Raw genomic sequence first — 25109 nt, 5'->3', positions numbered from 1 at the left:
CATGAAAAAAAAAAAGCAGTTGAACTTCTGCTCAGATTATTTGCGCCTCTTGTGTGTATTAACATTACATTCAAGTCCCAAAGCCAATAAGTCTACAAGCTTATTTAACAAAACTTTCAGAATCCTAAAAAAACATTTTAATTTTTAGCCACCATCTTTGTTTGGATAATGAAAATCAGGCGTATGACTTTACAAAACAAATGATCTGGTCCTATTGCAGTTAAAGGACATGGATAATACAGACTTTCTACTAAAGTAGCAGGACAGCATGAGGTAAAACCAAACTTCACCTCGGGCTGAAACATATGTGTATGTCTCCTGGGTACAATATCTATGGTAAGCAGCAGCTAAAGAGCACTGAGGTCTACATGGCAGTATTTCTTAAACTATAGGTCTGGCCCTTAATTGGATCACAGGTCTGTTTCTGGTAGGTCCTCACACGTCAAAGGCACCAGTTTGTTTTAATCAGCTCAGGTCTCAAAGCAAGACTCAATTTAGACAATTTATGCCTGAGCTGAAAAGGTTTACTAACCCTGGCTATAAAAGTATGCTGTGTGTGAGTCCCTGTCAGCCTATATGGACTCCCTGTGCTATGGTGGCCAAGCCAAGGCCAGTGACTGGTAGATCCACTGGGAGTGTAATAACAGATTAATGTGGCGTGCCAGGCCCCATGACCAGACGTGTTTGACGTTAATGCTCCACTGTATATTATCCAGCTTGCAGAAATGTTGGATGTGAGCGATGGGATCCAAGGACAGGGATGTTTAGGTACTAATTACCAAACAGCAAGGCACAAGTCTCGCTCCATATTTCCTTACTCCTGTGGAAACACTAGGCAGGCTCCATTTATTTTCTTTGACTGTTGTTTCTGGCACAGCCGCGTCTCAGTAAACACCACTCGCCCACCATTGTAAATCCGACAGGCGCAGATCTTTCAAGTTAGACTCCTTTGAGGAAAAATGGAGACAGATCGGATGGCGGCGCTCGGGTTTTCCGTCTTAATGAGAGAGTGGAGAAGAGGGATGGCGTTTGATCCCTGGCATGGAAGCCTCTATTTAAGCCTGTCAACGGTCATCACTCTCTCTCCCTCTCCTTCTTTCTCTCTCTCTCTCTCTGTTATAGATGGAGAAACAGACCTGCACCACTGGATTTGATCAACTCAGTCAGGCACACTTAACCCTTTTCAGGACCAGGATCCAGGCTCCACCGGCACCTTTGCTATCACCGAGACACACCGCTCACCCCTCCCCTTCACGACAACCTCGAAAGTATCATTGTTGATTGATCACCTAGCTGGAAAAGAAAAGAAAAGGCAGAAGCAGATCTGTGAAAATATTATTTTATTTGTAGAGCTTCGCAATGAGCATGGCTCTCAGTCATCATGCTCCAATTTCATATCATATGTTTGTCCAAACCACACAAGAGCCTTATGGTTCTTCAAGGAAGTCTCGCTATAGTTGCAGCCTGACAGCAAGCCAAAGACGATAAGCCCCAAGACAAATTTCCATCCTCCTTTGCGTGGACAATGGAACTTTTGAACTTGAACTTTAGGCTGCGGATGTTGATGGACTCCTCAGAGCGGAGGAAATGTCTCTTTGATGAAGGGCTGGAGGGCAGGGCTCCTGACCATTGTGGACCTGGCCTGGAAGACGCTTTTCATCGCAGCACTAATGGCTCTACCTAATCAGGCCTGATTGGGGCTGCTAAATAAATACTCTCTCCATTCATAATATCATGTGTAACTTAAGACAAAATCAATACCTACACTGAACACTAATAGCTCGAGGCAGAACAAATGTCTCAGCTCTGGCTGCAGTACATTTTTCAGAATGAGTCCATCACTGACATTGGCATGGATTTTTGATACTCCCAAATAAAGGCACATGAGGAATTTTTATATCTTAAAAAGTGGCTCTATATCAGGTTTTAAAGGTTACAATTTAAAACAGATTCATGCATGCAATTCAGAAACAAGCTTTGTTCTAATGCCCCTGTCAGCTAAATCTTGTTTTTTCCAACTAACATCATTGAGCATATAAACTTTAAATTTTAAATCAATCTTTCTTTAAATCAATCTTTCAGAAGCAGGAGTGAATTTCAAGATGTGTATAAGCTCAGGGAAACAAAACAGCTACAGCATCACCTACAGTAATCAGTGACAATCAAAATTAACCTGCAGATCACGACAGTCATATTCGGCAAATGATTAGCGTCAATCATCAATCATAGATGAATCAAGGTGTCTCCCCAGGAGCCAAAGCTTGATGATAAACACTGGAGTCAGACTAGACTTCTGTGGGCTTAGAAATAAATAAAGTGAACGACCCTTACATCAGCAGCTAGTAAAATGTTTGGCCATGTGGACCGGTGGAGTATGTATGAAAGAGAGCTTTGTGTTATGAGAAATAAATAGAGACAGACACAATCATGTTTGAGTGTTTTGTCAGAAGTTTCACAGCAGCAAAATTTGAATCTGGTTTGAAACCTGTGAATCACGTTAAATGTGCTTGATTTATTGTCTGCTCCACTTCTCTTTTGCCATGTCTGTTTCTGGAGGCCTAATTGCAACACCGTATACATAATGTACTGAATCTCTGAAATCCATCACATCAGGAGCTGTAAAGCGGTATAAGCCAACCTAACACACAGACATCTGCAACATCTGACCTGTTTACTATGACAAAAGGACAGTCACATGTATGTTTAAAAGTGATGTGGGGTTTTTTGTGTTGTGTTACTAGTTTATTTTGTTAGAGGTCAGGTCAGTTGGCGAGTTACTTGGCCAGTCTCCTCGCCACATCTTTGTAGGCGGTCTCGATCTCAGAGTCAGCAGCGCAGGTGTTGGTGAATTCATCACGTGTGTAGGCGTTCTTCAGGTACCGCCACACGCCCGTCATGTCTGAGGGGATGTCGTAGTTGCGGTACTTCTTAGCAACAACCTAGGACAGAAGGTGAAACTTGATTTATCTTGTCAGACATTTAAAATCCACCCTTGGGCAGTCTCTTAAAGGTGCCATCACTTTGTTATGTTCAGTGCATTCCAGGAGGTCGTTTGAGATGAGCTGTTGCAATTTACATTTTTCTACCCACCTTTCTCTCAACCTGCCTCCTTTAGTGTTTTTCCAGTTAATAAATGTAAGAGTAAATTATTTTCAACAACACACCTGGGTGTCCTCTATGCTGCATATATTCAAGTGAGTGACTAGCAATAGCATGGTGACTTTTTCCAGGAAAAATATATATATAAGAAGAGAAAGAGAAAGGTGCTATGCCTGATAGAAATTAACTTAAATTTGAAAAAATAATTTAAAACAACAGAAAATGTGTCTTACACCACAATAGCTGCTCTGTGAGGCTAACATCAGCATACTACCATGCACACATGACACTGCCAACATGCTGTTTAGAAGGTTTAATGTTTACCATGTTCACCATTTTAGTTTAGTGCATTAGCATGATAATATTAGCGACAACACTAAACACAAAGTAAGGCTACGGCTGATGTGTCTTTAGTTTAACAGTTATGTGGTTATATACCTGCTAGTCAGGGGATTTGTAGTATATATGTATATGTTTACATTTCTGATATTAGAGAGTGATGAGCGCATACCTTAAACCCGATAACCAGAGCCTACATGTGGGTGCTGTGGTGGTGGGGCTTACAGAACAGGCAGGCAGCAGTACTGATGCAGGGCAGCAGTGGCATTGACAGAGCAGAGGGAGAGCTGGGAAATTTTGCAGCTTAAATGGACCGCCAACTTGGAAGGGTGTGTTTGGCATGTTGTGTGTGCATAGCAGTGCAGCCCCAACTAGCACGCAGGCGTCGCTTTATTGGTGTAATATCTGAAAACGGTTGTTGAATCTCAACTAATAAGCTGGTGAAATGTTACAAATACTCTCTAAACTATCTGCAGGCGGCTGTCTAAGATCATATAAATCAAATACTCACTTCTTCTCAGTGGTTTTAAATGCACCAATTAACATTAGTGAATATTTCCCCAGGTCCCTATTTACCTTGACTATATGCAGTTTAGGCAGCAGGTTGCAGTCTGCCAGAGTGAGTTCGTTTCCATCGAGGAAGCATCGGTTGGAGCCCTTCTCTTCCTCCATGCTGTCTGCATCGATCTCGTCTGTCAAGGGGCTGTTCAGGTAGTCGTCCAGCTTCTTCAGGGCCCTGGTCAAACCTTTCTCTAGAACTAAACACACAATCACACATACAGTAAGTGTGGATGTAATACTGCTAAAAGGTAAAAGTGACATAACCTATGTAGTGATAACCTCACTAGGTGGCAGCACAGCTAAATATATGAGTCAAAGCCAGCCTCAAATACTGGACTATGCTACTACCTAGTGGAGGAATATAAGAATGACTGTCAAATACTTTTTTTCATCTTGTTCTGCTGTGTTTGAGTGTTGAGTTTGTGTGTGTGTGTGTGTGTGTGTGTCTGTGAGTGCAAAAGGCACAAAATGAGCAGCCCACCGGCGTTGGCCTCTGGTTTGGTGTTCTTGATGTAGGCTGAGAACTTGGCGAAGATGTCATTTCCAGCTGTGTTCGACTCTCTCTGCTTGGCGGCCAGTTTGGGATACCTGAGCAGACGGGGGACAGAGGCAGGAGACGCAGTCAGACCAAACCATCTGGATAGCATTAACACCTGGACTGGAGCTCAACTCCGACTGAAAACATGTTACACACTCACACCGAGTTGGCCGCCCGCCTCTTAAGCTCTCTCACACTAAGGTCCATTTATAATGTAAAAAACTTTGCAGGCAATAAAAAAAAGATTTAGTTAATCTGACGTTTTTCTCTGCAACCGCTCACACACTGGCTCTGATTTTTTAAACAAAAGATAAAAATGTCTTAATTTTTCTAAAGTTACACAAAACTGTGGCTGCAGTCAATAAAGCACATACAGTTGAGGTTTTTGTTTTCAAATGTTAAATGTGCCAAAGTGCCTTAGACACATGTATATACTCATTGTCAAAAGATTTACAACAGCCATAAACAACAAACAGTTATATCAGTTAACGTCTTCAAATACAAAGCACAAATTCACTTTTTATTGGACTGAAACACTTCCTGCCCTTTCAACAGTGATGCTGGAGTGAAATAAATCCAGCCAAAAACAGTGTGTGTAGTCAGTGATATAAACTGATACTGTAAACTACGTGTAGTAAAACCTTCCAGTTGAATTACTTGGGAGGACAAAGCGTTTCCTCCAGGAACTCCTCGATTTTGTTGATATCGGTCTTGACCTCTCCGTTGAAGGTCAGGAAAGGAGGGTGTGTGCCCGGAGCCAGGTTGTGCAGATCTGCTGGCTTTCTACAGAGGTCACAGACAAAGCAGTACATCATGAGGAACCCAATGAGTGCATAAGTGTGTTTTTTGTACTGGGATCTCGCATTCCTGTGTCCTAACCTTTTGAGGTCGACGGTGGTGACGTTGAACACGACCCCTTTAAGCCAGAGAATCATGAAGAGACGCTGAGAGAAGGGACAGTTGCCGATGCTTTCGCCATCGTTGCCTGCCTGCACGCAAACAACACGACAGAAAACGAGTCAGAGCAATGAAATGTGACATGTAGTGGAAATAGAGTATACACAGGAAAACATACATAGATATACAGAGGTTGGACAACAGCACCAGCACCACCAAGTCAACACATTTCTGACATCATTAGAGCTGCTAGGTTATTCAGGTGGTTAGTGGATCAACAGACAAGACACTGTGATAATACTGATCGACACATTTCCACTGTTTTCTGATGGTTAACTGATTAAATGATTAATCGAGAAAAATAAACCTCAAATGAATCGGTAATGAAAACAGCCCTAAACATCATCTAAATCAAAACTGAGCACCAGATGCTTCACAAATCTACAATGGCATGTAATGCAGAGATGCAAGACTGCACTATAACAGACAGGCGTTAATATTTTCTTAATACTTTTTCACATAAATATGCTGGCAGATGTTTGTGTCCTTTTTTGTGTTCTGATCTTGCAATACTGTGTCGAACGAATCTCTTAGATGCTTGCCATCCTCAAAAGAGAGGTCAGAGCACAAACTGTGCTCTGGATCTGCACCCCAGTAGCTAGAAGGGATTAAATGTCTTGTTTCAGATCACAAGGAGGTTGAACCCAAGCCAACATGAGGAGGGACACTCCCCCTACTTGATACACCAGTTTTCTGCTGCTGGGAAAATCTTTGGTCACAAGGTTGTCTTTCTGAGAACCGGCAACCTTGCTGCTAACAATTAAATACATATTGGATTTAGTTATCTTGACTTTTATTTGACCAGTAAGGTTGTTCAGAGAAGCATCATGGGTCATATAAATGTAAACACCATACAAACTCTCATAAATACGTCACCCTTAATTCCCTGATACAAATTTATGATAAGGACAAACCAAAAGTACACACTGGGGGCATGTAACAAAAGCAGTACACTCTTGCTGACAGGTTAAAGCATTTTTCCCAATACAAAAAAGAAAAAAGTCTTTTTTTTGCCTGCTTTGCATTTATCCAAATGGTTTTGAATTGAGTTCATCCATGGTTCAAGTGTTTCTCCCTACAGAGACTCATATAATCACTTCCTCCCCATCTCATACATGCTGGGAGATCATGTGTCGGCATGTATGGATACACAGCAGAGCATCAGTAGTGACACCTGAGCCACCGGCCCATCTGAATTATACATAGTGATTCCATCACCTGGTTCACTGGCCGACAGGGCACAGGATGCAGGGTCAGAGCTGTGGGCCTGCAGACATAGAGGTCCACAACACACAGCAAGATAAGTGCACTGACCTCAAGGTCAGCTGGTTGAGCAGAGATTCGACAGTTTACATGAATGATTTGGAAATGAATCCTTACACAATTCAAGAAACCAGTGGATGAATTTATTTATGTGCAATTTTGTTATTGCTATCCTTGAGGCCGCAAATATGACACATATCATTAAATACTTTACTTGGAGCAGCACCAGCAATCACTTCATAAATTAAAAGATACTACACTGAAGTGGAAAACATTTTGCCATTCAGTACACGTTCCCAACAGAACACTGCTGCTCCTAGCAAAGACCAGAAAGCAGAGCTGTCGGTCTAAAAGTAGCTGAGCAAACTGTATATACGCCAGCCATTGATGCTCGGTGCTGTCATGCTGCCTGAGTGCATGTGATGCTTCTGTCTGTGCATTGTTATGGCCAGGTTCAGCGGCACGGCGGTAACACAATACACAACCGCTGATAATAGCCAATCAACATCTAGAACATGGAGGACAAAAGCTGTCACACACAACTGGGCATGTGGGCGCAAGGAACGTGAGTGCATGGAGCCGCTGAGCGATGAGTGGGGTCCACTGGAGGCAATGTTACTTCATATGACCCATCACATACATAAATACATGGACAGTATACAGCTGGGTTTTAGTTTTCGTTAATTCAACTGACGTATCATTAGGAAGGCAGCATCAAAAAGACAGTTCCTCATGTATTTATGTTACCTGTGTTGCACTATTTTATCATTAACTCTTTTAACCCACCTGTACAAATACATCCTTCTATGTTCCCATAGAGAGATCAGACATCCAGGCTCAGAGTAAAAAGTGAATTATATATTGCTGTTTCAAATACCAGTATGAAAGCTATTTAAATGCTTTTTTCATTAAATTGAATATATTGTACTTCATTGCACTTCCTTAAGGTTGGAACCAATTGCATTTATTCCTACTGCCTAGTAAACACCTGCATGTTTCAAACTCCACATCACATTCATAGTCTCACAGACGAGCTGAAAATACCGTGATGACCTCTAGTGCCACAGAAGACTTTATATATGAGGCTGTGTGCTATTTTTTATTTGATCTTGATATGTAAAATCGCTGGAGAGCCCCTTTAATGAACCTGTGAAGACTTGCCACTCATGAATTGTTTATGTCCAAATCCTCAAACTGATCATTGGGATATAGCCTGTGATCATGCTCCTACATTGTATTAATTCTTTTATTCCTTATAATAAAAAAAGCTGAGATTCAGTCCACCAAATGCTACCACACCCCAAATATATTGTGTTGTGATATGTTGAACACATTGTACAGTGAAAGTCTAAATCTTGTGCCGGGCTGAGGGCATTAAAGGAAGTGCAGTCATTTAGGATAGTTCTCTGTCCATCTAGGTCACATCTCAGATGGCAGCATGAGGAAAAACTAATATCAGGGCTGCAAGTGTGACGATAACCACCCTATATACAAGGTTTGTGCACCAAACTGGCTCTGCACTTAACACACCTAACATAAGAACATTTATTGAAGGAGTGACAGCTTAGAATTGCTAACAAAATGTAAGAAAAAACACAAATAATCTAGCTACAATGTGTTATAAGACTTTTATGTAGAGAAACAACAGAGGAACATCGTGAATGACCAGGCTTAAAGAGGTTATGCAAGCCGACAGTGTGTCAGTGAACTTTTGGTTACCTAGCTGACCGGTTTCCTAGGAGGTGGATTGGCTGAAAACAGCCCTTACACCAGCTAATTGGGTCAGTGCATCCAGGCAGCACCAGATGAGCTTTTCCACGTGCCTCCACCTCACCTGCCTCAGGTATATTCACCTGCCTCTAACATTTCCCACAGGGCCTCATGAGCATCTAGTTATGTGAAAGAAAACAACACTGCTGTATCTACTGAAGGAGGCACTTGCTCTATTATTAGGTAATAATCTGGAGCATCTATTGATTGGTGCACAGAAATAATGCCATAATGCATGTAAAAGATTAGAGTAGCTGATTTAATGCAGTGTAAGTGAAGAGAATTAGCCCACTGTGCGTTGTTAAATCAAATCTAAAATTGGCATCTTCCTTTTAACCGTCTGACTGCTTTTTAATGTTTCAGATGGGGCAATGGTTCCTCAGTGGTACCCCGGCGCAAGCTTCCCACCACCAGAAGCAGCTTCAGTATCATTGTCACAACAATCCCGGGTCAACATAGAGAGCAGTGTGCCAGTGCCGCTGTAACTCTACCTCTACTATTGAGTTACATGAGCACACACAGTGGTGCTACACTGAAAATCCTGCTCATATACTGTCTCTACCTACCATCAAAACTTAATTTAACTAACTAGAAAATGCTGTAACCACAGTTCTGTCTCTGTCTTACCTTGACAAAAAGCTCGATATCAGGGTCCCTGTCTTGACTGTTAGTGGACATGATGCCTGGTTCTGGCTGTCACCTTGATTCTTAAGTTGTTGTTTTTTTAACTTTAGTCCTTTGCTTATCCTTGGAGGTCTACATCCTCCAAAAAAAGAGATGAAAAATACCCAGATATCTTCTCTGAGATTATCCTCTCTCCGCTGACAGTGATCCCTCACACCTTAAGAAGCTGTTTTGGTGTTTTCTAGTCTCTGTCAAGGCTCTCTCCTCCCTTGTTCGTATCCTGCAGGTGAGTCTGAGTACGGGTCCAGGTGGCAGGTATAGAGCCGTGAGCTCTGATTTGGACACAGATGGAGAGCAGAGCTAGCACTCACTGACACAAAGTGGAAAACAGGTGTCAGTCTATACCAGGGGGTGGAGCTCCATCCCTCTCTTCCCAGCGCTGCAACCAAACTCCCCTCTAACACACATCACCTCCTCTCTTATCTGCCTCATCTCTCCTAAACTGGTCACCTCGCTTTCTTCATTTGCTGTGATCTCTTTGCTTCTCGGGGTCGGACAGACACATCACCACCACCATCCCACGTCCCGGAACATGGGATGGTATTTGTGTCACTTTTCGGCGTGGGTTTTGGAGTATCTGAGCAGCAGCGTTCATATTTAATGCATGTTCACGTGTTTTACTCGCAGGTTAAATTTGATCACCAGTAGAAGACCAGGGAGAAATTTCTCTGTGAATTATTAATGCCTGGCTTTGGTTGTTTGTTTTTTTTTGCCAGGAATTGGAGTTACCGTAATTTACAAAAAAATATGTATGCCCTATGTAGGGCAACAAAAATAAAAGCAGGTCTGACTTTTTTCATCAGCACACGCTGACAAGAAACTGATTGGCACTCGCAGAGATATTTCCAAGAATAAAATCTCTTGTCATCTGTGAATTTGAAAGTCAGATGAAAGCAGAAAAAGAGATGGAGATTGAGTGGTTGAAGCAATTTTTTTTTAACAGTTTCTATTTATAGAGCAGCCCCCTCTCCTGGCTGACATACCAACATGCAGCATAAAACCAATTACTGGGCCACTGTGGGAGAAGAAGTTTATTATTAGTGTTTATGAGGGAAAATGTTCAGTAGTTTTTAAATGTGTTATTTTAGGTTTTGGTGGGTTTATTTGTATAGGTCTTAATCAAAGTTGCAGTCTAAACAGGCGTCACAGCACCCACATGATGAAAACAATATAATGAGCTGAATCCAAAGTCTTCTCACATTTAGATCTCATTCAATAGTCTTTCAGCTACCACATTTGGCATCAATGAATAGAAAACCTCATTCAGTGTGGGTACACTGTGTGGAAATTGCATTTCCTTGCACTTTAAAGAAACTGTCTTCATATTTTCTAGCATATTCTTCTGGTACAGACTTGAGGAGACAGAGATTTAACTGATTTTATGATTATTAAAAAGCAACTGTTTTATATTTTGCGAAAATGTGACAAGCGTGATACCACTCCCACATACGACCGGTGAATATACAGGTAAAGCCAGCAGCTGGTCCAAAGTTCAAGGCATCTGCGCTTATTTTATCCTTTCTTTGTACTGATTATAAACTTATTCATCCTAAAGGTCCAGTGTGTAATCTATTGGCACTGGGATCTAACTATAATGTAATATTCATAGGTATGTTTTCATTAGTGTATAATCAGCTGAATATAGGAATCGTTACCTTAGAGTGAGACATTTTTATCTACACACACTGCAGGTTACATTCCATGCAGTAGCCCAGAAGTGACAAACCAAACACTGGCTCTAGATTGGGGCATTAATGTATGTTTTGCAGCCACCATAGTTTCTCCTTCATGCTTGGAAGGGGGTGGTGAAGCAACAGAGTTGGGATGTGCAACTACACCTCCAGACTCCACTAAATCCTACACACTGGACCTTTAAATTACCTCACATAAGCATTAAATGAATAGTTACATATTTTTGGTCATACACTTTTTTGGCACTAGTTTGATGAGAAGATTGATACCACTGTCATATCTGTATGATAAATATTAGACTACCGCCAGATATACACATTCTTTTTACACTTTGGTTTTAATTAAACAGACAAAATATACCTGTTAATTGGCTAGCTTTAGAGGTGCTACTAGGCAGATTTTGCTACCTTTGGAAAGTGACAGCAGGCTAGCGGTTAAACCCGTTTCCAGTCTTAATGCTAAGCTAAGCTAATTGGCTGCAGGTTGTAGCTGTACCGGACAGCTAGTGCAATGGTATCATCACATCTAGGCTAACCCTTGGCAAAACAGAACATAAACGTATTTCCTAAAATGTCTGTTAACTGTTCCTTTAAGGATTTCTAAATCCTCTATGATCATGAAAACCATCAAACCATTAACGGTTTAAAAGAGATGGCCTTGGTGTCCTCTTGAGACAAAAGAAGGCTCAAATCACTGACTTGTTGGGCTAATCATTCAACCAATCATCAAACAGTAACACATTTCCGGAGCCAAGGTGTAGGGGAGTGTTTGAACTCTCCACTTGTGTCGACACACACTTGTCAAATGTGACAACCCAACAGTCCTGTCAATATAAGGACCATCTTAATTTTGAATGGTGATGAACCATAAGTAACAAGAAACCCTATGGATATGATTATATAGTCATCCAAACTTTAACAGTGACTACTTAAGCACCTTGTACAGTTAGTGTTATCTTAAACAGAGCTTGTTATCATACAGAATACGATTAAAAAAAGCTTGTCCTCTGTCAAATAGCTTTTTGGTGATAGCCTATTCAACAGTGGCCTGCCTTATCACAGCGGGGGAGGAGCCACGTAGACTTTCAGCATGGGCAGATGATCTCCTAACTCCCCTCCCTACTTTTATAGCTTGATTTGGTTTATGGGGATCGTTGAAGATTAAACTGTTGGGAAATCCACCCTGGTTGGAGAGAATAGAGGGTGGGGTGGTATGTGGAGAAGAGGCCAAGTATGTTGTCACTTCCATGGTGAACTACGGTCCATGTTTTTCATAACTGTGATATGACAACATCATTGATAGTATATCTCCATGTAAAAAAAATGTGTGTGTTAGTCCCTTTGTGCTGTAAATATGCTAATATGCTGAGGTTTCCGGTGCTCTTGTGTCAACTGAGGTTTACAGCTGCAAGGACAGATATATCCTGAACTAGAACAATAAGGTGTCTTTATGACTTGAAATAAAATCCTCAATTGCCAAGAATCTTCCCTCTGTAAAAGTCCTAACAATGGACATTCAATATGTTATGATATAGTCATGAAATAAAGTGAAATTTACAGAAACAAATCATTGCTGGATTTGGCAAAGCTAAAGGCTAATTCTCTTTCTGGAGTTAGCCCCAGTCCCTGTTGCAATTATAGACGGAAGTTTGGCTCATTTCAAGAAATCATCATCCAAGTCAGATTGTAGCTATTACTTTGTTTGTTTGCAACCGGTTTGTGTTGATTGCATACACCCATTTATATTTTACCATTTTGCTGACACAATACAAAAACATGAAAATTGAAAGATTTAGCAGAAACTGCAACTGTCATTCCCTGCTGCGAGGCCTTTGGTGAGCTCAAAGAGAGCCCAGCCCACTGACTCTCAATCTCGGTTGCCCAATCAGCAAAGTGACCCCTGCATGTACTGATAGTGCACCTCACAGACCAGCTCTATCAGAAACGCAGCAAAATACACATTTAGATTTGCTCAGGCATGGAGTTCACCCCTGGTTTCTATGGCCGTACAGTAAACAAGTTAATGATTACATCAGGCTGCCTCTGGTTAAAGCTAAAAGAGATCACTGCTGCTGTGACTGATTCCTGAAATCTATATAGATATTTCTGAATATACTTCGGTTTAAAATACTATTGTTATCATACATTTGATTCTAATCACTGACTTCAAAATGTTGAATTTATTCAACTAAAATAACGTGTACAATTCGCTAGGCTTCAACAGTAAACCATGTGTGCACTGAGGCGGTTTTTCACATAGTATTTAGCTCTCTTATAGTGCCTGAGAATACCTTCTTCATATCATTATAGTTCCGATCTATGTTTTTAATTTATGAACAACAAAACATTTGCTTCAGATTGTTTTAAGATTTTTGTATGTTTTCTTATGCTTGATATGATGTAAAAAAGGAATCCACAAAGTCACATTTCTTGACGGTGTACATTGCCATAGTAAATTATACCTATTGAGACATGAACTTTGACTGGGAAATACCTTGGGCATGTCCTTCAGTGCTGGCACTGCTTCTGATTATTAGGATTACTATCATATAATTACCTCAGAGGCGATTGTTGTGATTAGTCATGTTTTTGGCACAGACTTAACCAACAAATGATCGAAACAGAAACATATTCATGACACACTTGGATGGCCTTCCTCAATATGTGCACTAATATTTGATGTGTAGATATGCCAGATATTGCAGTACAGCTACAAATGAAATCAATGTTTTATCCCCACAAATGCAGAATATGCATGTTGATAACCTATTTATTTAATGGGAATTATATATATATATATTCCCTGCTGTGTTGGTTTTCCATCATGAGTAACTATCACCAAAGAAACAGGAGAAGAAAAAAGGAAAGTTCCCAGCACAGTGGAAAAATACACATGACTTCAAGGAACCTCCTGGCAACTCGGATAAAGTGCTGATCAACTTTAATGCAGCTGTCTCCTGCCTCATGCCGAACCGTGAGTGAGGCAGGAGATGGGCCAACCACACACAGACAGGCCTGCATGTTTCTTACCTTGACGAACAGAGAGATGTCATGCTGGCTGGGATCAGCCGGTGCAGCGCTGCTCTCATCCAGACTGACATTCTCCAGAGTTTTCAGGCTGTACTCGACAGACTCTTCCGGCTTGAAGTCGGTGTCTGGGTGGGTGTAGGCCATCAGCATCCCATCCACCGCGTTATCCTCTTCCTGGATCCTCGGCGGGTCGTCGCACGGGTCTTCGGGGGACGCGGAGGATGCTGAAGAGGCCGATGAGCGCCTGGATCCTTCGTGCGCCTCGCCGTTCACCTCCTCCACCTTCACCTCAACCGCTGGCTCCGGCTCTGGCTCCGGCTCCGGCTCCACCACTGCCTTCACCTCCTCTGCTTTTTCCTCTTCATCATCGCTGGATGAAGAGGACGAGGAGCTTCGTTTGTCCCCGTCTCTGATCTCCATGTAGTCCGGCGAGCTGCGCCCTACCTCCGCAAGGGCGTGGACCTGCACCTCGCTGTACAGCTGCTCCTTGGCCTCACCTGAGTTCTCATACACGGGCTCTCGGTCGGGGCTGTCAGCTCCATCACTGCGCTCTTCATGCACACTTCCCTCTTTTACTGTGTCATAGATGTTGTCCATGTTTGCTGGGTTTTGGGGTGTTGGTTTTGTGGCGGAGCTGGGGTTTAACGTGGAGGAGGAGTGCTGAAGTGGTCAAATGGTGGTGGTGGCACACGGTCTGCCTGCCTCAGACTGACTGAGCGCCTGGGCAAATTCCAGCGATAACTCATAAAAAGACCTTTGATCCTACAAGTTAAAGAGTGATTTATGCAAAAGCTGAGGCCGGTGCCTTCAAGGACGCACGAATTTCAGTGCAACACCACGTGAGTGTAGTGGATAGATATACACTGAAAAGTTGGATTAGATTTTTTATTTTATTTTTTACATATTCCTCATTTTACTCACTGTAAAAAAAGAATTTGAGAAAGTTAATTTAACTTCATTTTTAGTTTTGCCTTCGAGTTTGTCCAACTTTTTTCACTCCTGATAACAATTCAATTTTGAGTTTTAATTTTTTTCCGACTTAACATATGTGCCTTCCTATCAGGGTGAGTTCAATTTTGTTGAAGCAAGAGATCTGGTTTGTTAATACAACTTAATTTTTTTTACTTTAAACACTAATAACTAATATTATTATTTTTATTATATATATAGCAAATGTATTTATTGTATTTATTTCTTATTATTTCATTATTTATTTAAATTATGATTTGGTATCCACAGTGGGTGAGAAAATTGTATGGCCCTCAGTTCCATCAGCGGCCACAAAGCTGCAGCCTTTGACAATTTATGATTATGAGAATTTGGCCTCTTTCTTGTAGGCATTCATGAGGCAAATGAAGACATAAATGGTCTGGATAAAGAAAGAGTCTAAAGGCTCTGGAATCAACACAAACACACAGAGAGAAATAAACAAAAATACAAATAGCTCAGTTTCAAATCCCTTTAATTTCAGAAGACTAATTGCATCAACATGGCAAAGATAGTTAATTTGTAAATTATATTAAATATCCATACTTCAAATCCAAGTTAATAACCAACTGAGATAAACCTGATCCAATATTTATCATTTTCTAACAATTCCAAATGAATCATTTAAATATGTTATGGATATATTTCATTTATCTGTCAACAAGTCAGGGGAAAATTATCAGACAACACTTTCTTTCATAAAACAAGACAATCATCAGAAAATTAACAATTTCCATATAAATACTTTTAATTTATGAATTTAAATTTGTAAAAAGTATATATCACAGTGATGTCTGTCATTTTTTGGGCACAGGTCTTAGTTAACGCATCTAAAAGCAGAAAATTGAACCAATTATTTCTTAAATGATGCTGAAAAATATTAGAATTATTTATTTGCAGATTTGGACTCTACTTGACTTTCTATTATTATGCTAATTAAAAAGCTTTTTGGCAGGAGGCACCTTACGTTTTTATTATATCAAATAGCAACTACGAACAATAAGTGCAAATTATACATGACCTAAAAAGCATCCAACTACTGCCCCTTCGTTCTGTTTCATTTCTATCCTGTAGTGCAAATCAGGGGAACAGTTCTTGCAAGTCATGCCGAAATAGTCTTCCCAACCAAGCAACAACAAAACCCTTAAAATCCTCATGACGAAATACTGACCAATAACAATTGCACTTCACATTTCACCAACAAATGGCCATGGTTATGACAGTCAACGTATGAACAGGTGGGCAGTGCACGGTCATCTATACAGAAAAATGCTCCCCTAACACAGACTCTACAAAAAAACAGACTCACACACAAACAATTGCACACCTTAGAGAGATGTTCTCTGTTAAGTTAAAAGGCAAATGGTAACTGACTACTAAAAGAGCGCGTCGTGATGTGATCGGCTCATGGAATGACCTACACATATGAGCAGTAGCCTGGCACATTGAGTGAGACTTTAGTGGAACATCTGCTTCCAAGTAACATTCAAATATAATACGAACCCCAACCAATCTCTTGAAAGGAGTTGCGTTTTGAATACCTTTCTGACTGATCACAGCGTTTGTATTTCAAAGTAACTTCTAATTCAGTGCTCAGACCACAAGTAGAACAATTGGTGGCAAAAACCTGACAAGACCTAATGTCAAGGGCGAACAAACCAAATCTACTGGGCTGTGTCTAACAATTTTTGCAACTTTCCAAAACTGACAATCCGACATCATGTCCACTTCACGCGGCGACTGGCCAGGCGTAGAGGGGAGAAAGTAAGCAGGGTTTGAACTTCTCCCTGAAGCTATATTTAATTATTCTTCACACTTCATTACTTCTGCTTTCCTCTGTGCAAAAGAGTGCAAGACTATGAATGCCGATGATAAAAAGATTGTCTGAAAGTGTGCACAGTTATCCCCATTTCAACAATTATTGCTTCTTGCCCCTCTCTATGATGGCCGGCTTTACACCCCAACTTAAACTGTGGCTGTTTAGCTATAAAGATTTTGACCTTCAGACTAACAAATTGTTTGCAAGCATACTGACATCATAATGTTATCCAAGTCATGGTTTTGGGCAACAAAGGTTCATACTTGCCAGAATCACAGGTTGAAATTTCACTGTTAGCTTATCATTTTTTACTTATTATGTGACAATGAAAATGACGAGATGAGATTAGGTAAAATTCACAATCAAAGCAAAGCCACTATGAAGCCCATGTAAAGGTTTATTATCTTGATTATGCCTCGACCAGAAGCATACCCTAGACATTTCCCTTGCACTCAAGCAAGCAGGGTGTACCTCTATATGATTAGGAGGTTAGATTAGATTCGCTTGATCTCCAACTAATAAAAAGAGCAGCACAATGGCATTTAGCCGTATAAGGGAGGCGTAAAGGGGATGCTTCTGGATAGGGCGGACTACCTTGGGGAGCAATACCTCCTCTTCTTTTATGCCTGCCATCATTTCTGTTTCTTCAGCTACAGGTGCAAGTCCTCTTGCAGTAAGGGCTGCGACATCTCCCTGCTTCTGTGTTTTATTGAGGGCAGCTGTTTGAGCGTCACTTGTCTGATGTAGACCACCAGAAAGCCCAGCACCATTACCACACCGATGAAAGAACCCATGACGGGGGCGTAGGAGTACTCCTCGACCTTGGGAGGGACGCTGGCCGTGGGTGGAGCTGGCTCCACGGACAGCAGGTCCTTAACGTTGAAGAGGGAGCCGTTGTTAGGTAGAGGGTGGATGGACAGGATGTGGCACATGAGAGGGTAAAGGTCAACAGAGCTCATGGACGTCTTGACGTAATGCTGGCGAAAGGCCGGCCCACGGGCTACGAACACAGGCTGCATGCTACGTAAGGTGTTGTCATAGCCGTGGTTTCCCACTGGAGAGAAAGATAAGAAATATGTTATATGCATAAATAGGTACAAAGCTGTGATTTTTGTTACTCTTGCATTGTTAATCTATAGATCTCCAGTTTCCATATCCCATGAATCACAGCCCGCACTTTTTGTTTGGAGATTTATGGAATCTGGCACTACTGCTCTCTCAGATGATTTACTAACATCACTGCCTGCCCCAGCAGACTGGTTAGCGCTAAATCAATCACTACAATGCACAAACTGAAAATTCAATCAAAACACACAAGCACAAAGACGCTTTGATGAAAGCTTAGTCTGACTAACTACTGGTCCTAAAATCCATCAGTGCTACATTCCTGAAGAACTGACAGGATTACTTTGTGCTGTGAGTACAAGCAATACAGTTTATCAGTGCTGCCTGTGACGGCAGATAACCATCCAATCATATACAGTAACTCAGACTTCTCCTGCCTTATAGGTCGCCAGTGGGGTCTTTTACTGTTCATCTGATCAACAGTAGAGTAACAGGCAAAGAAACATCGCAATATGCCAACAAAGGCAGGGAAGAAGAGGACTACTAGCAAGTAAACATGGGCGTAAAACATTGCAGAATAGAAAATATTTAAGAAATTTGCTTTGCAAATTTTTTATGAGGATTAAAATGCATTTAACATGTTTCCTAGGCCTCAAAGATACACGTAATGCAGAATTTAGTTTGTTACCTAAAAACTCCACGGGGCACCTTTAAGGTATGATCTCATGAGCAATAACAAAACTACCTAAAGCCTAGCCTAGCCTAGCCTCCTAAAAAAGGGATGGAGCAGGATCACAAATAGTAACCAGTCTGTAAGGATGATGCTACAGTTTCTATTGTGGCAGTGTAATGCTAAATATGGTGATGAAACACACTAGAATAGTAACTTCTCACTGACAGGAGACCACATCAACACAGGAAGCGCATACTTGAACACATCTGTCGTACCGCCTTTAATTCAAGTACACAGGAGAGAAAGTGAATAATCAAAGATAGAACTGTCACCAGGAAGTTCGGGTCTAGTCCACATAAACCAATAATAATCATTAATAAGTGAGCATTGAATTAATATATATCTCAGTGCATTACAGGGAAGGCACTGAGAAGAAGGTGCCACTGCTTGACAGTAACAGCTATGTTTTTTATCATCCAGGCCCATAAATCAGCTATACAGTAGAAACACCCTTTGCTATGTGGGAGAGTATACTACACATATCCAGCTAAGCAGTCTCCAACCAGTCAGCAGGTTTTTCCTTCCTGCTGCAGACTCCACCAGGTCATTTTACTGATTAACAAGCCTTCAACAAGAGATGAGGAATTAATATTCGCTGATGTAGTCTGCAACGACAAACTCTGCCCTCACAGATACACGGTTTAAGATCTCTAATCTCAAGAGGCGGTGTTTGAAGAAAAACCTGCTTGATTTGAATTGGATTAAGAACTGCAGTTGGAGGCGGTGCATGTCAACGCTCCAAACCCACACGCTCACTCATTCCTGCTGTTTCCAAGGGGAAAACAAATCTGGCTTTCTTTGTTAATTACAGCTGGTACAATATGAGCTAGCTTTGGTTCAATGACTGAAACAATCTCCTGTGAAGTTATTAATAGAGCTGACAAAACCTGCTGTTTGAAACAACTGGGGGAAATAAAACAATGTTTAATGTGAACAGCCACAAACCAGAATACTGAAGTTTGAATACATACACATGAAGGGCCCGGTCCGGTTCTGCATGACGGTCCAGCCCTCTTTGGCCTCTATGAGAATGGGCATGATCCTGACGTTGTGTCGATAATGGAAGTGCTCGGGAATGTCTTCCTTCTTGTACACCACCATGTTCGGGTTCGCATCCACCAGCTGACCATACACCTCTTCGAGCTTTCCTGCAAAGCATATGATAGAGCAATGATAGAAAATATCCACACATACAAATAGGCTATTAGAAAATACAAAAACAAACAAACACACATTTTACTCTAGATTAAAGAAACATAGTCCTGTGCATTATTAGAGAATGACATGAATGACAAATGGAACAAAATGACATCTAAGTTGGTTAAACAGAAAAGGTCAATAGGTCTTAGTAAGAAAGCAAATTAGCATTTTTTCACAAAACTATTCCTTTAATCATGTTTATTGACAGTATGACTGTGATAGATACCTTCTTTGGGCAGTATTCCCACCACAGGACTCTTATCCACCCAGGTGTACAGGTCTCTGCTCACATACCTATCCAATTCTATGATTTTTTCAGTGGAAAGCTGTGCCATGCCGTGGTCACTGGTCACTATCAGGTTCACTTTCTCGTACAGCCCTGCCTTCTTTAGCTCGTTCATGAGGAAACCGAGCTTCTCATCAATCCCGGCAATGACTACGTCCATGAGGGAACTCTGAGGTCCCAGGTTGTGTCCGCTCTCATCCGGCTCCTCCCAGTACAGAACTCCAAAATCCACTGCTTCCTCTTTGGGTGCAGAGAACCACTCAATAATCCGCTCCACTCTGGTTTCGAAGGAGACTGAGGCATTGTACGGGAGGTACTGATTGGGGTACATGCCGTGGATCTTCACATCAGACCCTGGCCACATCGCCGCCCCGCTTCGCCCTCCAGCGTTCTGGATGGTCACCCAGAGAGGCACCGCTTCCTCCCACCACCGTGATTCATAAATACTGTCCGTCTCCATGGAGAAGGACTGATTCAGAACGGGATCGTACATCTCGTTGGCCACAATGCCATGCGTCTCAGCATACAGCCCCGTCACCAAGCTGTAGTGGTTGGGGAAGGTTTTTGTGATGTAAGCGCTCTCAACCTGTTTCACCATCACCCCCTCATCCATGATGCTGTTGAAGTTGGGCGTGGGGACCCGGTCGATGTAATCCCAGCGGAAGCCGTCGAAGGACACAAGCAGCAACTTGGGCCGGTCCTTCACGATGTGGCCCCTGCGCCCATGTTGGTTCAAGCGATGGAGGGAGACCAGAGGCAGCATCAGGGACAACAGGCAGACCAGAGGACTGCAGCCTCCTTGCAGCAAGCAGCCCAGCATTGTGTGGTGTGTGTTGAGACGACCTACAAAAACACACAAAAACTGCTTAGGAAGAACTCAGCTAAGCAATTAACCCGTCTTACTTTGAAAATATGCATGGACACCCCTGCTCACTTACTTATATATATTTATGTTTTGGTGGTGTTGTCTATGCCTTTTAGTTCCGGTTTGGCCATTTAGTGTACTTCCTTGTTAGCATGTGCTTGTTGTGCAATGACATGCGCAGCCAAATACCTCAAAACCAATCATGTGGTAATTATTGTGTTATAATCACACACAAGAGTTTAAGGAATGCCCATCAATGTTGATTATGGTGTAGGCAAATAATCGATAAGTTGATCAATAGAAAGTTAGCTGACAACTAATTAATGAGCATTTACTTATTGCAGCCATTTATTAGACAAGCCCAAACAAACTGTCTGGTTCCAGTTCCTTAAATATGACAATTTACTGTATTTTTAAACTAAATACATTTGGGTTTTGAACAGTTTGAAGTTTTTTGGACATTTTATAGATAATATTAGAATAATAGATCAATGATGATTAAAAGATTAATAATGAAAATAATCAGCCCTAGTGTAAGGAGTTATAATACAGCATTAAAGATCTATCATGATAACATAGCACATATTCCAAGCAATAACAAGTCTGGTAGCATGACACTGACATTATTATGATACATCAGCCTCTCCATAACATGGAGTTAGACAGGAGGATCAACGTGAAAGCATCAGCAGCGAAGACATTACAGGTCAGGAGAGCAATGTCATTGGAAATATGGCTGTGAATAAAAGGAATGCATCCATAAGAGCGACTCCACCACAAACTGTCACAGACACATTAAAAGGGGAAACACAGTGCAGAGCTCCGGGCTTTAGCTTTCTGTGCTGCAGCGCTAACAGCTAAAGCACGCAGCTCTGCCTGCAACAACACACGCAGGTCCACTCCACACGAGTGGATCAGCTGAAAACGACATGGAGGCAGTTTAAAAAGGCACACATTAAAAACGCTTAATATTGCGCTGTCAACAAGCTTACCTTGTTATTTGATCGCGCACTGGCTCGCCCTGCGCTGCACACGCAGAGATAAACAGCCCGGACTCTGGTGCTACTGAAGGAAGTCCCGCCTATTAACCGGTTTTATTCCTTTTTTACCCTTTCTGTCGTTTCACTGACATATGTGACACCAAACAAGATCACCTGAAGACAAAAGGCTGTGCGGTGTTTCCTGCGAGTGCATGCTTCTCTTCTGCGTCCCCCCCAAAATCCAGTGCGCACAGGTTTCCAATGACGTAATGTGGGATGAGGAAGGGAGACGGGAGGGGTAACGATGAGGGGGGAGTATTATTTGGTATTATAAATAGACATCTTGGTGTCAGTCAGGTTACAGTCATGGTGAAATGGTGAAATGTGGCTTTACATTTAAAGATGCGGAGGCGGGACAAAATAATGCCCCATGCTGAAAATAGTGACATTCAAACACACTGTTGCTCTGATTCCGTCAGAGATTTTTTTTATATTATGTTAAGTGCAATGCCAATAGCGGCCCTGCAACGAGAATGACACACATTGTCCACAAGGTGTCAGTCATGTCCTGTCTAAAGTAGTCAGGGGTCAGAGTCTGGCCTTCCTCTCACTCACTGGGATGTGAATGTAGATTTATATTCAAGTATTGTACTTAGGTTCAAAGTCGAGATATTTTACTTTATTTCCATTGTATGATATACTTCTACTCCACTAACCTTACATCTCAAATGTGGGCAAATATTGTGCTTTTTACTCCACCACAGTGATCTGACATCTTTACTCAGATTACAGTTTTTCACACCTGTCCAGTGAAAACCATGTATCTCCAAATGTGAGATTAAGTTTTCAGAAGGACTAAGTTTTTCTCTATGGGTTGAGAAAATTCTCTTCTCCTCTTAAACTAAATACATTATTTTAAACCCTCCTTATCATAAAACTAAAAACAGGGCTGTTTTTCTGTGCTCATGGAAAGTTATGTGGTTCTCACAGGATAGAGACTCTACGACCGTATGGTAATCTTATATAATATGATACAGTGCTGCAGATTTAACTAGCCAGCAGTGTATTAAGTAGACAGACATCATATAAAACACTGACAGGGACCATTTTACTGCTGTAATACTTTGACTTCTGATACTTAAAGTTGTCTAGCTGACAATACTTACAAACCTTTACTTAAGCAAGGTTTTGAATACAGGACCTTTACTCATAATGAAGAATCACTCGTGAAAGTGAGACTATTTCAGAGACAGAGAAAGGTCAGTTTACTGATGTTAAATACTCTAATACCTCATTTGAATTATTCGTCTACTGTTTCCAAGGTCAAGAAAGAAGTTATAAAGTCATATTTTAAGCCAGTACAGATGAGAATAAATGGAAAATTGAACATTCATAATTCTGTAGCAACTGGGCAATTCTATCTGCTGATGATCATGTGACATGATCAAAAGCTCCAGAACAGCTAATACAGGGACCTCGAGATTAGATTGTTTTCTCTATTGCTGTTTCCAAGGTTGAGAATGAACTTTCAAATGCAAAATTATTTTTGTGTATTTGGAGGTTAAAATGTAAAACCAACTTTTACAGGAGCAGTGGTCTATCATGACATTAGATGTAGGCCTATGTTCATTTTTAAATCATATATCATACATATACAGATAAAAACATATAAATCTGAATAGATTAGTGAAGAAACAAATGCAGATGCTTCCATACAGGGCATGGGGGATCACTTGATGACTACTGAAATGATGTGAATTTAGTGATCTTCACAGTCACCAGAGATCAGCCCAACAGAACACCTATGGGAGATTTTAGAGCACAGTGTTAGACGCTCTACACCACCATCATAAAAGGTATTAATTAGTTATTAGTTAATTAGTATCTTTTGGAATAATGTTGTTCCATCAATCAGCTAGAGATTCAGAGACTTAGAGAATCAATGCCAAGGATTACGGAAGTATGGTGGTCCAACACCTCTCTGGGATATTATATTATTTAAACTTTCTGTAAAGTGATTTTGTCAGTGAGCACAGAAATGTATGATGTGTACCAATCTTGAGTTAGATTTGTAATTAGTTTAATTTAGGGCAAGTTTAGAGCATAAATGCTCAAAGCTGCTCTCTGCATTCCCTAAGGAGCACACAGTGTGGATATCAAGCTCTATCTGATACCGTGGAGCGAGGCCATTATGAGCACAATGAAAACAATCTTAAAATCTATTCTGATTCTCACATGCAGACTCTGGAGACATTTTAAGACTGAGGGATTGGGAACGTATTCTCCATCTTGAGTTATAACACTGGCAAATTCTTCATTAATTTTAGTCACAACAGCACTTTTCGGATGGCCAAACAAAAGGTCATTGCACTAGTTTAACTGGTACAAAGGGCGATTTTTTTAATTTTTGAAGAAAAACTAAAGAAATATTTAACCAAAAGAATGTAAAAAGAATGTTCACTGTAAGAATATTTTCAGGCATTTGGAAAATTATAAATTAATCTATGTCATTATATAACTACTGTCTGATAACAAACATATATTTTGTTTACAAAAAATAAAAAGCTTTTTGGTTATGGCTTCGGGTTTCTTTTAACCCAATTAGTTGTCACTTTCTCACATATCATCATGCATGTTTAAATTATCAACAAAATGCAAATCATTGTATCATTCCAATCAATTTTAACCATGCTAGGAGCGTAGCACTATAGCACTATGGGTGGCTATGTCGGTCACTTGGTTGGTCTGTTGGTTGACCACTTTGGTCCAAAGTTAAAGATCTCACATCTCAAATCGAAATGGGAGGATGATATCTGAAAATCCACACACAACCTCCATATGTGTCAGAGATAGTTTGATCCAATTTAAAATATTTCCGACTCCATCTACCCAATAGTAGGCCTGTCCAACTAGACCCTACCTGTCTCAAAAGTGTGTGACAAAGAGGGAGACCACACAGTCTGTTAACTCAATTTAATTATGTTAATACAAAAATAATCAATACAGTTTACTATGTCTATCAGCAAATCAGTATATCTGCAATGCCTGTGTGAGTGAAGGGTGAGGTGTATGTATGAATGTAAAACCCAGAACACAAACAAAAACCAATAGTTCAGTCAGCAGGCCAGGGGAAGAGACTGAGAAAGCCTTGCAGGTCTGATTTATAGCCTCCTGAGCCCAGTCTGCTCAGGTGAGCTGCGTCAGGGAGGAATCTCAGCTCCACCCCCTACTTCCTGAAACAA

General features: G+C 41.1%; 2 protein-coding genes across 2 annotated transcripts; both read right to left on the bottom strand.

Moving 5' to 3' along the window:
- Positions 1-1331: 1331 nt before the first annotated feature.
- Positions 1332-14648, bottom strand: clic5b (chloride intracellular channel 5b). The gene is made up of 6 exons (XM_035678251.1): positions 13933-14648; positions 5417-5526; positions 5195-5320; positions 4481-4587; positions 4015-4196; positions 1332-2939 (listed from the first exon to the last, which is right to left on the bottom strand). Exons 1-6 carry the CDS (start codon positions 14527-14529, stop codon positions 2775-2777), a joined length of 1287 nt encoding a protein of 428 aa, XP_035534144.1. The 5' UTR covers positions 14530-14648; the 3' UTR covers positions 1332-2774.
- Positions 14649-15377: 729 nt separating this feature from the next.
- enpp5 (ectonucleotide pyrophosphatase/phosphodiesterase 5) lies at positions 15378-22147 on the bottom strand. Its single transcript, XM_035678347.1, has 4 exons — positions 21880-22147; positions 19963-20865; positions 19508-19684; positions 15378-17792 (listed from the first exon to the last, which is right to left on the bottom strand). Exons 2-4 carry the CDS (start codon positions 20840-20842, stop codon positions 17389-17391), a joined length of 1461 nt encoding a protein of 486 aa, XP_035534240.1. The 5' UTR covers positions 20843-20865; positions 21880-22147; the 3' UTR covers positions 15378-17388.
- Between the last annotated feature and the right edge of the window lie 2962 nt (positions 22148-25109).

This window comes from Morone saxatilis, unplaced genomic scaffold (assembly GCF_004916995.1).
Source record: "Morone saxatilis isolate NCDOM2014 unplaced genomic scaffold, NCSU_SB_2.0 Contig7, whole genome shotgun sequence".
Classification (NCBI taxonomy): Eukaryota; Metazoa; Chordata; class Actinopteri; family Moronidae; genus Morone; species Morone saxatilis.
Note: the sequence above shows the minus strand (reverse complement) of the source record. Positions and strands in the feature narration are given on the sequence as shown.

Bases quoted from the DNA above. Each gene is read 5' to 3' on its own strand.
- clic5b (XM_035678251.1), bottom strand. From the start codon at position 14,529: ATGGACAACATCTATGACACAGTAAAAGAGGGAAGTGTGCATGAAGAG. The intron at 5,527-13,932 runs GTAAGAAACATG...GTTTGCGTGCAG, and splicing joins ACATCTCTCTGTTCGTCAAG to GCAGGCAACGATGGCGAAAG. The intron at 4,588-5,194 runs GTAATTCAACTG...CCGTCTGCTCAG, and splicing joins GAAACGCTTTGTCCTCCCAA to GTATCCCAAACTGGCCGCCA.
- enpp5 (XM_035678347.1), bottom strand. From the start codon at position 20,842: ATGCTGGGCTGCTTGCTGCAAGGAGGCTGCAGTCCTCTGGTCTGCCTG. The intron at 19,685-19,962 runs GTATCTATCACA...TATGCTTTGCAG, and splicing joins GGGAATACTGCCCAAAGAAG to GAAAGCTCGAAGAGGTGTAT. The intron at 17,793-19,507 runs GTATGTATTCAA...CTTTCTCTCCAG, and splicing joins CCGGACCGGGCCCTTCATGT to TGGGAAACCACGGCTATGAC.